Below are 14450 nucleotides of genomic sequence, written 5' to 3'. Positions count from 1 at the left end.
CGTGCCGTCGGCCCATCGTCACTGCGCCCCGTCCGCACGGTAGCGCATCTCCCCGTTCTCCCTCCTCAATCCATCTCCTCCCCTTAGTTTTCGGTAGTAGCATGTGTAGCCTCCCCGTAGCTAGCCGGCGCCGCCCCGACCATTGCCGCCGCTCGTTGTGTGCTCGCCGCCGTCGCCGCCCGTGCTCCATAGCACCCGCTCGTAGCCGGCCTCGCTCGGCGTAGCTCCGCCCAATCCGACGCTAGCAACGGATTCCCGTAGCCACGTAGATGCTCTCACCGTCGGGAATCGGCCCCTCGTGACCTCATCGCCGTTTCCCCCTTTTCTCTCCGCCGGTTGCCGCCGCCGCAATCCGCCGCCGTCGAGCTCCCTCCGGCGAATCCGAGCCGTTGGCTCGTCTCCCCTCGTCCCGTGCAACCCCCCGGCGTGCTCGCTTTCGCCTGTATCGCCGTGGTTCGCTCCGCCAATCGCCACCGCCGTCCGCCGTCCGTTCCGGCCGACATCGTCGTCTACCTCCCGCCGGCCCGCGTGGCTGCCACGTAGGCGCCACGTTGGCGCCACCTCGGCCGCGACCGGATCGGCTGACCCGGCCAGCCGCTCCCTCCGTTTCCCCCCCGTGTGCATGGTCCGCGGTGAGCCGTGAGGCTGCGCGTGGGCCCGCCGCACCGCGTCCTCCGCGAACCGCGCGCATGCGCCACGCCTCCCTCCCCAAACCCTAGCATGCCCGCGTGCACCTCGCTCACGGTGAGCCGAGTCGCCGACAAGCGGGTCCCACCCGGGACCACGCGGGATGGACCCGGCCCACCGGCTCTCTCTCTCCCCTCCCCGCCCGCGCGCGCGCCTTGGGCCGCCTTCTTGGGCCGGCCGGCCCATTAAGCTCGGCCGAGCCGCCCCATCCTCTCGGGCCGCGCCCTAGCCGCCCGAGGGAAGTCTAATTTCCCTCCCTCCTTCTTTTCTTTTCTTTTCTTTTTCAAAAAGGATTTAAATAAATCCTTTTCCTTTAGACCAAAAATCCAATAATCTTAGAAATTCAATATCTTCCCAACCGTAAGTCCGTTTGACTCCATTCAACTTCCAAAATTCCTCAGATCTCGAGATCTACCTAATGGCACACTTAGAGGTCAGTAATAGGGCTTTATTTTCGCCGTTTGCTGAGTTGTCCTGTTTCGCGTGTAGTTTCGGAGCTCGAAGACCCGCAGTGCGAGGATTTCGAGGATCAAGCTCAAGATCTCGAGCGAGGCAAGCCACCTTTGAACATCTTGAGCCTATATTTGAACTTAATTATGTTGCTTAAAAAATATTATGCATTGATAGGATCGCACTTAATCTGCTTGTCCCGTCTGCAAGGCAGATTGGCAGACCTACCTAATTTGTTGCATTTGACCCTTCCATTGTAATTGTTATACCATGTTCCCTTGTACCCACCTAGTTGCGCCTCGGTAATCGTGCTCTCTGCACGGGTATCGACGGTCGCCTTCAGACTTAAAATCTGAGAAACATCTTGGGTAAAACTTGGGTTTTACAAAAGACTTGGAAAACCCGACACCTGGGTCGGTGCTTGCGAACTAAATGAATTTCCAAAACCACGGACCGGGGAACGTACCGGGTGTACGGTTTCCCGCTCTTGCACTTAAGGACCGTTTCCTTGGAATTTCATCCGAACATAAGACAAGTATGACCACATGGGTGGAATGGGACACCCCTGGCTGAGTAACTAGCTTATCGGGGGAGCCATGATGCTAAGAGACATGTGGATTCGCCGGGGTGGTGTCGGGGAGGACCCCTGGGCTTCCTGGCACAGTATGGTCTGGGACCTAATCTGGTGTTGGTCTGGGACCCCTCTCGTTGGCATATGGTGAACCTGTGTCGGCTTTCGAAATGCCTTGACATAAAAGCCTTAAGGTCTCTAGACGTGGCCGTTCTGCACGGGCTGGATGATCCAGGTTAGTAATGTCGTGTGGGTAAAGTGTATCCCCTCTGCAGAGGTTATTAAAACTGTTCGAACAGCCGTGCCCACGGTCATGGGCGGATGTGAGGTGATTCCTAGCGTAGTTTTGTTTGACTACTGCCTTGTGAAATTTGCTGTTGTGGAATGGGTTTGATGTTTGGAAAATCTGCGGCTGATGGGATCAGCCAGGTCCGGGTGGCCGTTTGAAAGCTGTTGGCCGGGTGCCAATCTTTATCAATTCAAAAGACTGAAACATTGCACATACTCCGACCGGACGAGACGCACTGTCTCATCCGTGTCGTTTGAGAAGCACTCACTTAGTTGTTTCAGAAAAGAGTTCAAATAAAATCAATTGCAAAAACAACAGCCTTTCTTTGAAGCCTGCATTAAACACTTATTTCCCATGGCTTGCTGAGTACTCCTGTACTCACCCTTGCTCTATATAAATAACCCCCCCCAATTGCTGAAGAAGATGAAGCGGATCCCGCTGACGAGGAGTTCTTCCAGGAGCAAGCCGGCTACGATGAGTTTTAGGGTTTCGGCCTAGTCCCCAAGTCGCGCCTGTGATGTTTGGTCCAAGTCTTGGCTTCCGCTTCCCTTTTGTAATGCAGTTGTGAGCTCGGGATCTGTCCGCAGCCCAACATGACTGTACTCCTACTCTATAATAAAGAGACCTCTGTTGCTGTGATATTCTGTCTTCCTGGGATACCAGCACTGATTCCTGGGACTGGTATCGATTAACAAGTTAATTTGGAGCGTCACGGGCTAGTCCCGGTCGGGACTAGTTCGAGGCGTGACACGGACCAACGGCCGGATCCACACGGGAGGGAAAGAGGACGCCAGATTCGACGGCGCCGCGCCTCTCGCTTGGCGGTGGTGGTGGAGGAGGAGCCTCGCGCTCGCCGCGACCACACCTCCCACCCGATTGTGGAGGAGGAGAAGTGAGGCCAAGCCCGTTTGAGGCCAAGCCCCCAACCGCTCGCTAGGGCGGCGGATCCGGCCCTCTCGGGACGGCGTCGCCGAATCCGCCGTCACTACAGCCGCTCCCTAGGGCGACGGATCCGACCCTCTCGAGGGTGTTGTCACCAGATCCGCCGCCCTCACCATCCACCGTTGCCGCAACCGCTCCCTAGGGTGGCGGATCCTACCCTCTCAAGGCCGGATCCGCCTCCCAACCACTCAGAGGAGAGGAAGAAAGAGAGAGAAAAGGAGAGGATATGAAGAAAGAGAAGAAAAACATTCTATTGAGGAGATGGAATATTTTTATATGTGGCCCCTTAAGAAGCTCGTTTGCGAAAATAGATTTTTATATGCGGAGCCATTCGCGAAAATAGAGATTGATTTTTACAGACGTGACCAATCACGGTATGTCTACAACCTATAGGGGATGGATTTACTGCAGAAAAATCATTTATATAGTAGTGACTGTTGGCATACTCTAATGATGGCATCCTGGCTTTGAACTAATTAAATTAGGCAGATCTTGATGTAACACAGGTTTCCTGCAAAGGACATAAAATGTTTTTCTTTTCAGACATATAAGGTTTTAACTGGCTCGATCTTGTACAAGTTGAGGGTGACCATGCCATACTACATGCCCAATCCAGAATGCAAATCATATTGGACGATCTACTATAAAATTAATCCACAGGGATTTCACGTGGAATTACACAACATAATTATGAAATTCCAAAGTCCAAAACGGCTGCTATGATAGTACATATGCTATGCATGCGCCTGAAAGTCTGAAACTGATTTAACAAAAGCTCCTTACTTTGGGGAAAATAACAGGAGTTGTCGGTGCAATGAATTCATCGTTTAACCGAGACCCCAAGGATTAATTAGTTCCCACTTATGGCAGATTATATTAGATCTGCACTAGTTCTCCATTCATTCAGTTAGACGTGCATTTTAAGTCAGAATTAGGTTACAACATAAATAGCCATTGTTCAAGGAACATGGACCTTTTTTTCGCATCATCGTACAGTGAACAGTGGTCCAGGATTAAATGGGAAACAAGGATAGAAAAATTCAGAGATAACCGCAGCGGCCTAACATAAGTAAAACTAGTTAATGAGTGGATTAATTTTCGAGCTCAATTTTGAACAAGCGAGACTATTCCCTGCAATTGCAAACCTCGTTGTCCCTTCCGATCTCGTCTCATTCATGCATGGAGATCAGGTAGTGCACTGTTCGAGCTCATGGTCCAGTGGCCATATCCTGAAATGTGTCGATGCTCTGCGGTCCACTCGACCATGCATTCCATTATATTTCTTCATTATCTGCTCATCAGCTTGTAGCCCTTGCAACCCTCACGATACCTCTACCTAGCTACTGATGGCACGATCGAGAGATATGTGAACCATTCAGATCTAGTACTAGCTAGCTTAATTTGATGCATGTAGTTACTCAATTTTCTGAAACTTAATCCTGCAAGTTCGGATGAGTACTTTAATTTGTGTACGTATGCTGATCCGATCCTGTCAACAACCTTTGACGTAATTATATATATGGGGCTCCATCTCTGACGAAACTTTGCACCAATGAAAAATCATACGAAATGGCTACATATCAACCGACCGATCGACGTGGTTGGCGACATTCGCCCGGGGTCCGGCCCGTCCGACCAAGTGTGCAGACATGCGGTTTTACGCGCGCTGTTCATCTGCATAAGGACTGGAACGCCACCGCAATCGTCCGGTGTCCGGGCGTCGACCCAGCGCTGCAGCCAGCCACTGTAGCGGCATGCAGCATCCACATCCACATGCACAATAATCGCGCTTGCCACCGTTTTTCTTCGGTGTAGATGACGACTGATCTGATCAGCATTTGCAGATTTGCCGGGGTGTGGCATTATATCGCGAGCTAGCATATGAGTTGTCCATTGCGTTAGCTCATTACAACATTACGTACGTACCCTCCCTCTCTAATTCGATCCTCAGAAGACGATGGGAGAAATCGATCGAGCAACTCTGCGAGAAATGACGATCGAGTAGCACTTAGTTAATGCATCAACAGTTTTGGATTGGTTTGCACACAGCACACAGTACGCGGCAGGATCTTGCTTAATTTTGTTATTGCAAGTTGCCCTATGTATCGGGACTGTCTAATAGGATAGGCAGCCGACTGAAATTATTCGCTGTTTCAACCAATTTCTTGACTATATATGATCCTGCAGCACAGCAAGTTGCACGGGCATGCAAAGCTAGCACATCATCTCCCATGCATACGATTTCTTTGACTATAAAAAGACGCGAATATTGTCTAGCCCATCATCTTATAGAGCTAGCCGAAAGACCCTTGGGGTTTCTCGATTTCTTGACTATTCATCGATTATTTTGCATTTTCTTCCTTCACCTGACATAAACGGTCTGCTAATTATAACTCTTTTTTTCTAAATATTGACGTGTAATTCTTTTGTGTGTTGGTGAAAATTTGACTATTGGTCGATTTACGTTCCGGCGATCGATGGATCGAGAGCCGGTGACCAGCTAGGTCGTTGCACATGCGTTTCACCCTTCGACACGCATCGATCGATCGATCGACAGCAGAATCAGCAAGTGCATGCTTCGATCGGTGCATTTATGCGGGTCCTCAACTCGTCGCCAGCGTTGTCGATCGTCGAGCCAAGTTGCACCGGTGTGCTTTGGTCACTCCATCGCCCGTGCAGTACGTAGTCGCTATCTGCTACTGCATTACGTACGTTGGACGGCGACTACGACGTACGGTAGTGCTCTTCGACGCTGCAAGGACGAAACAACTGCTGAAACAAACTCCACGGCGCCGGCCGGATAAGTCTATGCACGGGAACAAAACAACTAATCGCTGAATCAAACTCAATCCGGCCACCGCTGTTTCTAGGGTGGCACGGCACGGCTTTGGCCGAAACGAACAACACAAAACGTGTGCGATGACCCGATCATCGATGAGAGAGTCCAAGATGGAATCGTCGCTGATAAACGACGTCGAAAGCAGCAGCGGACTAGAACTAGAAGTAGGCCCAAACTCTGCAGCCGCTTGTTGCCTTCCAGCCCAGGAGAAACCGCGCCGCCCTCCTACTAGCCCAAGTTCCCGACGCGAGCACCTCGCGTTGCCGTCTCCGCATCCCACGCTGCGGGCCGCGTGACGCGTGAGCGCGCGTGCGCACGGCCCGCACCGCACGTACGCAGGCCGGCCGAATCGGTTAAGGCTTTTGAGGAAACGTGGGCTAGGCTAATGTGTTGCGTTAATAATAAGTCTATTTTATCTCCCTTATCTCTTTCTTTTAATCAAAAATCTCCTCCCTCAACCGAAAAACCGTATATAATGCCTCCTTAAATTCGAAAAGCTATGCACACTAAGGCTGTATTTAGTTCACGTCAAAATTAGAAGTTTGGTTAAAATTGGAATGATGTGATGGAAAAGTTTGAAGTTTATGTGTGTAGAAAAATTTTGATGAAATGGAAAAGTTGAAAGTTTGAAAAAAAAAACTTTAGATCTAAACACGGTGTAACTCATTCGGTGGTTTGGAAAGTAGTTTCACTGAGCACGTCAACTTAGTGAGTCAACCCATGTAGAGGAAACCGCAGTCAACTTGCTACATTAACAAAAGCTGCTTTTAAAACCACAGAAGTAGTCGGTTTGCACTGCTTTTCAAAATGGACAAGGCGTTATACTCTGTTTCGTGGTTAAGGGAGGCGATTCGATCATTAGCAGTAGTGGAGGAAGAAGAAATAGACTTACTGAGCTGCATTATAGCCAGCTTCGGTCCAAGGAATCAACCGCGCGGGGTTTTGCATAGACCGAATATGGGCTGTCTGGCCCATCACAACGACGGCCTTCAGCTAGATTGGCGTTTCTACTTTCCAGAGACGTAGATCGAGGCTGAGGTATTTAGACAAGTTGTTTACGACGCAACCGAACAAAACAAAACACATGAAGTGACACCCTGGTGAACGTAGATCCAAATGTGTGTTACGGAGAATGAAGATAGTAGATCCAAAATTAAGCGGGAATTAAGGGAAAGCGACCCAGGCAGACTTTTTGTTTGTTCCTCTGCAGACATCATCCTGTGCAGGACCACCTGAGATTAGATGATATGAGATTCGCCCTACCATCTGGTTACTTTCAGTCTACTTAACCTCGCTCGGCTCGACGCGGCTCGATTATTACACATTTAGACCTATTCTGATCTACTTGTACTAGTATTAGTCATTAACGCATGCAATGCGTCCTAATTAACCCCTAGATCTGTTGTCCTTTCTGCCCTGTCATCTGCTCTAATTACATTCCAACCACAAACATACTAGAGCCTCTGATGTTTAATAGAGTGATTAACTAGCTAGGATTAGCCCGTCAATGTCAGTTACTGCTGGTAAATTTAGCTCGTCGGAGGACATCAGGGTAATAAACTACTCCCTCCGTCCCAAATAAGTGCAGTTTTACACTATTCACGTTTAACGTTTGACCGTTCGTCTTATTTGAATTTTTTTTATGATTAGTATTTTTATTGCTATTAGATGATAAAACATGAATAATACTTTATGTGTGACTACATATTTTCAAATTTTTCATATTTTTTTTTAAATAAGACGAACGGTCAAACGTTGGGCACGGATATCCACGGTGCACTTATTTTGGGACTGAGGTAGCAACGAGCTAGAGTGCTAGCTAATCCATGCATGTGTGCTGATGATGTAACAAGTTCAAGTCTCGAGGCAAATCGATCGTCGAGCGTTTTCTGGTGTGTGTATGTCCTACGCAAGCTGAATACTGTATTGCATTCTGTTTTGATCGTCCATGGATTTTAAAAACCGATCAACTTGGTTGATTCTTGGTTGGAGAACAATTAATTAAAGTACACCACTAGTCCTAAACAATCAACGAGCTCACGACCGAGTGATTCCTGCTTATCTACTAATCACCAAAGCGCACACAACATTTTTGGCGTTGTTTACTGCCAATAGGCACACATGGTTTTCTTAATTCATTTGCCTATTTTGTGGAGCTTACAACCATGTGTACATACATGTACTACTTCGGTTTATTGAACTAGGAATCAAGCATTCATTATAGCTGGTATTATGTGCAAAACTCACTCCACTGTTTTCTGTCCCATGTGAGTCGCTGGATCCGAGAAGTTATTCTCTCTGTTCCGATCCCAAATCCATTCCCGTTTATATGCTTCCAAATCCAAAAAAGTCTCAGAGCCCAATGTCAATTTTCATGCACACTGCAATACAAAATGGGGAGCACGTTAAATTTCTCATCCCAATGTACTGTATGCTAGATCTGAACATGTAAGTATTTACTGAATGTTGAGAGATGCTGGGGTGTTTGTGATACTGACACATACATCTTAATTTGATCATTGCGAGCTAATCTTCGACTTAACTGAGATGCTGTTTGCGAGACAATGTCGACACCATAGTACTGTTATACTGCATTTTCAGCTGAAAATTTGCAGGACCCACAACGAAAGGTACTGCCAGATTGATACACGGCCCGGTGCACCAATAAATTGCTACTGACTTTGCCCATGTAGACAGGATACTTGTAGGGGTATACTTCTCCATTAGACAAAAGTGGTCCTGTATGCACCAACAGTCTCATTTAGTATTGATCTTGGACTGATTCAGACACTGTCTGTATGTATTTGTATATGCGGTGGTCATCACAATGATATACAGAACTCCAGAGTGTAGCTTTGAAATCCTAGCAAATTTTCTGCTCCTGAAAGCTAAAAACGCATTTTTTTTACTACTCCATAATGCAAGTTTGCTGAAATATTACTATACTTCGCCAACCAGTTCCAAGTTCGCAGAAATGTGGCAACTGAAGAAATCATCCACACTATGCAAGAACACTGGAACATGCATGTACAGGTAACAGGCCTGTTCTTTTTTAAGGCACTGTTATCATCTCGAGAGCTGAGATGAATAGTGAGGCGTAAATAGTTGGATTAAGCACCATCACGGGTTGTCTCCGTTTCATACACAGGATACAACATCACTTGATCAAAAGTTGGCAGGTCCCTATCCAGAGAGAGCAGGACAAGTGAAGAATACAAAAATCTGCAAAATGGATCCAACAATGACATTAGATGTATTATTTTATACTACTAGGAGAGCAAAGTAAAAGTAGGGGTATAGTCCTTTTAAAAATTTCAGCAATTACAGAATTTAGTATACCTGGTTCAGAGAATAGGCTCTTCTTTTCTGTTCAACTGTCAGGAATAATGGAAGCATCTGATCTTCTACGGCAGCTACACTAGTAGTATTACGTACTGTTGGTCTGTAGTTGTATTCTCTCTTAGCAGTATTGGTGTAGTATGCCTGAACTATGAAGGGTATCTGTTGATCAGGACTGATCTTCATGCAGGAGATAATTGAATTGCATATCTGAAACAGGATTTTTATTGCTCCACATCTTGTTTTCTTTTCTTTTTCCAATTGCATGTATTGGCATTGAAACGCGCGTTTCACCATTGTGGGCACTGTATAACAGGGAGATGAAACTACATGACTGACTGAATCTGCAGTAATCTAACGCAAGCAGCTTCATGGCGGTAGTACTTCAATTTCCCCGCGAAAGCATGCAAGAGCAAAGAACGCCCCAGTACGAAACAATTGATGGCAATCACTCCCCTGCCCGCGCCTTGGAGGCATTGCCTCGGAGCAGCCCCGGATACGACTCACGATTTCACGAACAGCACGTACAACTTCATGAGTGAATTATTGTTGCTGAGCATTTCATCATTTTGAAACGGCCTCGCTCACCTCATCAGTCGCAGTCGCAGGCGCCATCTACACGTACGTACGGAGACTTGGCTTTTGCTACGGCGTACTCGGTAGAGTACGAAGTACTAGTAGTATTCAACTCCTGCAAGGTGTAGCAGTACAAGACTACCAGTATTATTTTAGTAATAAATCGCGTCATCACTGCCACGTTACGGCGTTATACGTACGAAGGAGTAGTAGAGTACTCCCTCCGTCCTATAATAATAGGTTTTAGATGGATATAATATAATATTATAGTACAATAAATCGTCTGTCCAGTTTCATTATGTCATATCCATCCAAAATCTCTTATATTATAAAACGGAGGGAGTAGTAAGTACTGGTGCTAGTGTAAAGTCGGAGTAGCGCGATGACGAGGTGACTCTTGATTAAGGGTGTGTTTAGTTCACGTCAAAATTAAAAGTTTGATTGAAATTGGAATGATGCGATAAAAAAGTTGAAAATTTGTGTGTATGAAAGTTTTAATACGATGGAAAAGTTGAAAGTTTAAAGAAAAAATTGGTAACTAAAGCAGGCGTAAATCGCATGAGAAGTGCAAGCAGCCGTACTACGTACTAGTACACTCCTACTACCACCCGGAGTTGTGTGCAACAGTGCAGCTATAGGCTGCCGTGTATTTATGCGTAGCTGACGCAGCCGGGTGGTGTGGTGTGAGAGAAGACGGGAGAGCTGCGAAAGGGGGAGCACGCATTTACGCGCCGCGGTTGCGTTTGCGCCCCTTGCAAGGGCCGCAAGCGTCACGCAGTCATTGCAGCCAAGCATGCATGTACCATTGTCCACTGCGCCCCCCAATCGATCGATGAATTATGTGGTGTGATGCACGGAAGAAGAAGGGGGGGGGGGGGGGAGAAAGAGTGGTGATGATCGGTTTGGTGCCATGTAGGTTTTCTGCCATAGGGTGGTAAATAAGCGTCAGAGACCTAACGAGGTTTCTCGGTGAAGTGAGACCGGCCATTTTCTGCGAGATAAGATCAAGAAGAGTTCGTACTGGTACCGATACAAAGGAGGGTCCCCTTCATGACTCATCAAGTGTGACACCAAACAGATCATTTTTACACAGAGGGGAGAGCGAAATGGCTGTCTCTTTTTTCCCGGTCAGAAACAAAAGAGGGAGGTGTGAGAGAGAAGAAAGGAAAGGAAAGGTGCGTGTCTGTGTGCGAGTGTGAGAGAGAAAGGCACGGGGAGGCAGTTCGTTCCCCTTCCCCCTGCCTGCTTTTGCATGCAGCGGAGTACAATCATTGTGTGATGCGCAGCGGGGGCACAGCCGGAGCACGCAATAAAGCTACGCTTTCTTACCCGGGTCAGTTTCAGTTCCAAAAGCTTTTTCTCTCCCCCACCCCGGGGAGTGAGCCAACTCGCCAGTACTACTGCTCTCCCTTTTCCAACGGAAACCCCCGAAAAAAGACGAGGAGTGCGATGATAAATTGATAAACGACCGGAACAGCCGTGCCGTTTCGAACTGAAAAAACTACGGGGAGGCATGCCGATGCGAGGCCATTCCGGCCGTAAATGCGCGCCGCGCCACCGAGCGGTGCGTGGTCACGCATACACGGTACACCCCCACCCGCGTTTACTCCTACTGGAGTACGGAGTACGTGCGCGCACGGTGCATCCCCGTCTCGGCCATTTGCGAGTCGATCCCAACAATCGCCTCGCCTTGCAGTTTGCAGAGGACGACGCGTGTGCGCCGTGCGCCGCTCGCTCGCTCGCGCTCGCGTACGAGCCACAGGTGCGGTGGGGAGGTGACAGGTCGCGAGCGGCGCGTACGGCGGCGGAGTACGCGAAAACAACCGTGCGTTCCCCGCGAGAGGGGAGAGAGGCCGCGGCCCGCGTCCCCGCCTCGTCAAGTGCATTTCGCGCTCGCGATTTGTTTTTCTACCACCACCACTATCTCTCTCTGGCGTGATCCGGGCGTCCAGGCATCACCAGAGCATGTTCGTTCCGTGTGGCTGGACAAAGGAGTACAGAATGACAGATCGACCGATAACAACACTTCAGTGGACAAGTTTTGGCCTTTCGGGATGAGGTTATTGTGCTATTACTCATCGATCGAGTACAATTAAGCCGTGTGGATTCCTTCTTTCACCAATCATCGACCGAGCATTACATGGGAAGCAAGCAAAGAGAGAGGCCGCAGAGGATCGACAAAGCAGTTAAGTTAGATCTACAGAGTATTGTGACCTGCTCAGATTATCTTATGATCCAGATTCGGATTACGCCGTTTCTCATCGAGCTAGCAGGAATAAACAACCCATAAGAAGCGCGTATACCGATGCAGATTTATATACTCTTCCTATATCCACTTGCTCTTTTCTCTGCCTTGCTTGCTTCTTTCCCCCCACCTGAGCTTTAGCTTGCACAAGACAGCAACCTCAGCTTAAACAATTCCATTAAGAATTTTTATAACCATTTCTTCAGCTCCGCTTCACAAGCTAAACCCATCAGCATGACGATGCCGGAGACGTTGAAGCTGCAAAATATCAAAGCCGCTCCATGTCAACACACTTCAGAGTTCAGATCAAGCTACTGTCACTGCGGTTCCCGGTATCTTGTTCTGCAAAACTGGAAAGGCCCAGCAAATTGCACACCCGCTCCACGTGAAATTACAGGAACCGGATAGGAAATCAACAAGAAATAACTTGATGAAATGCAAATATACGTTCCATTGTTCCAATTAAAAACTGGTCGCTGAGCAATGTACTGCTTTCTTTTGTTTTTTTCTGAACTGTTTTTCCTTTATGTTATTGTACTCCATTAAGTTAAATTTATCTTCTGTTATCAGACCAACACTGAAACTGAAAGAAGTAGATATTGCCGTAATCCATTATCTCTCTTTTTTTTCTGTTCAACTAACACTACATTTTTTTTGTTCCCGTTCGTCTTATCCGTGCTTACTACTACAGTTACTACTACTCCATGGCCAAAATGAAACCCATTAAAGGGTAAAAATGAAGGGGGAAAAAGGAAAGGAAAAGAAAGAATAAAACATTTGCATCCAGCCCAAGATGACGCTGCAAATGCAAATTCCCGAAGAAAAAAGAATCAACAAAAGACGAGTCCTTGATCATCAATCATTGAGTCCACGCTCCACCTCCCTCGCCGTCGACGGCGAGCTCACCGGCGGAGGCATCTGGCTGCTGCGGTGAAGGAACGTCGCGCTCGTAGGGTGAAAGCCACTTGGCGCGCATGTACTCGGGCTTGCGCCATGGCGGGAGGTGGAGGCCGCGCTTCTTGAGGCTGGCGCGCGCGGCGTCGGCGGCCGCGGCCACGAGGAGGCGGAGGCGGTCCTCCTTCCCGACGAACACCGACGGCAGGCGCTGGAGCACGGCGCGGTACGCCTTGGTGGGCCGCGCGACCTCGAACTCCGACCGGAAGTCGACGTCGACGAGGATGCGCTCGCGCTCGGCGCGGTCGGAGGCGGGAGGGAGGAGGACGTCGAGGTAGGCGTGCTCGCCTTTTGGGTGGGAGGAGGACTTGTCCCAGCGGGAGATGCAGACCGCGGCGTCGTGCCCCGCCGCGCGGAGCGAGTCGGCGAGGAGGCGGAGGAGGTCGCGCTTGCGCGCCCCCGCGGCGCGGTGGCGCTCGACGAGCGTGGAGACGTCGGCGAGGAGGTTGCGTTCCCGGAGGCTGGCGCAGTGGACGAGGCCCTGAGGAGAAATGCGAGAAACGGTCAGCACCGGCGTTCGTCGCCTTCTCGCCGCCGGCAACGCGGCGAACATGGGAGGATAATAACTAGCGGTGGCGGAGACACCACACTACCTTGATGGTCTCTGCGGCGTCGGAGGTGGCCGCCGCCTCGGCAGCAGCGGGGCCGTCGTCGTCGTCGTCAGACGCCTCCCCGCCGTGGAAGCAATTGCAGCAGCGCGCGGCGCCCGCCGGCCGCTCGACGCCGACGCCGTCCTCCAAGAAGCTCCGCACCATGCCGTCCAGGCACACGGAGCTCGGCTCCGACGACTCATCCTTCTCCCCGACACCCGCGACCGACGGGAGCCTCTCCGCCGGCGACACCCGCAGCAGCTGCCTCTCGAACAGCCTCTTCAGCCGCGACTTCGCCGGCGCCCCAGGGGACGGATCGATCTGCCCCGCCGCCGCCGCCGCCGCCCTCATCTCCTCACAACCGAACGAGACGACAGTGCAGGGTTTCACTGGATGCGGGTGCGGCGGCGGCGGCGATCGTGGTCACCGACGATCGCCTCACGCATAGCCGTCGGCGGCGTCTCACTGGCTTCGATCGGTGCGGCTAGGGTTTGTTTTTCTTTTCTTTTTTTCCTTTTCTTTTCTTCTCCTTTTTTTGCTTCGAATTTTCGGTGTCGATCTGTTGGAAGAAGACGAAGAGGAGAGCCTGGTTTTAAAGGGATCCGGAGGGGTGACGTGGCGCGAGGAGATCGGCGTGGCATGCTGCGTGGTCGTGCCTATCTAAACGTTGTCCTACGTGGCGACTGACACATCGGTCCCACCGGAAATGACCCTGTTACCCCTGCTTGGCCTTTAGCGTGTGAGGGCATTGAGTGCAGTGTCGAAGCTGTAAATGTTGCTGTATTTTGTGGGTAGTTTTGGTATTTAGCGGGTGACAGGAGAAGTTAAGGCTGCAGACCTGCAGTTTTTACTACTCTCGTGTCAGTCCTGCCGCTCGTTTCGTGATGCTCCCACTTCCATCGATCAGGTGATCGTTGGATGGCAAAAACCGAGTGGAAAGCCTTTTTTTTTCAAGCGATTTAGAAGGA

General features: G+C 49.6%; 1 protein-coding gene across 1 annotated transcript; it reads right to left on the bottom strand.

Moving 5' to 3' along the window:
- Positions 1-12537: 12537 nt before the first annotated feature.
- On the bottom strand, positions 12538-14450 carry LOC4331713 (uncharacterized). Its single transcript, XM_015773251.3, has 2 exons — positions 13486-14450; positions 12538-13373 (listed from the first exon to the last, which is right to left on the bottom strand). Exons 1-2 carry the CDS (start codon positions 13831-13833, stop codon positions 12798-12800), a joined length of 924 nt encoding a protein of 307 aa, XP_015628737.1. The 5' UTR covers positions 13834-14450; the 3' UTR covers positions 12538-12797.

The sequence above is a fragment of the Oryza sativa genome, chromosome 3 (assembly GCF_034140825.1).
Source record: "Oryza sativa Japonica Group chromosome 3, ASM3414082v1".
Classification (NCBI taxonomy): domain Eukaryota; kingdom Viridiplantae; phylum Streptophyta; class Magnoliopsida; order Poales; family Poaceae; genus Oryza; species Oryza sativa.
This window is presented reverse-complemented; position numbering and strand designations above follow the sequence as displayed.

Bases quoted from the DNA above. Each gene is read 5' to 3' on its own strand.
- LOC4331713 (XM_015773251.3), bottom strand. From the start codon at position 13,833: ATGAGGGCGGCGGCGGCGGCGGCGGGGCAGATCGATCCGTCCCCTGGG. The intron at 13,374-13,485 runs GTAGTGTGGTGT...ATTTCTCCTCAG, and splicing joins ACGCCGCAGAGACCATCAAG to GGCCTCGTCCACTGCGCCAG.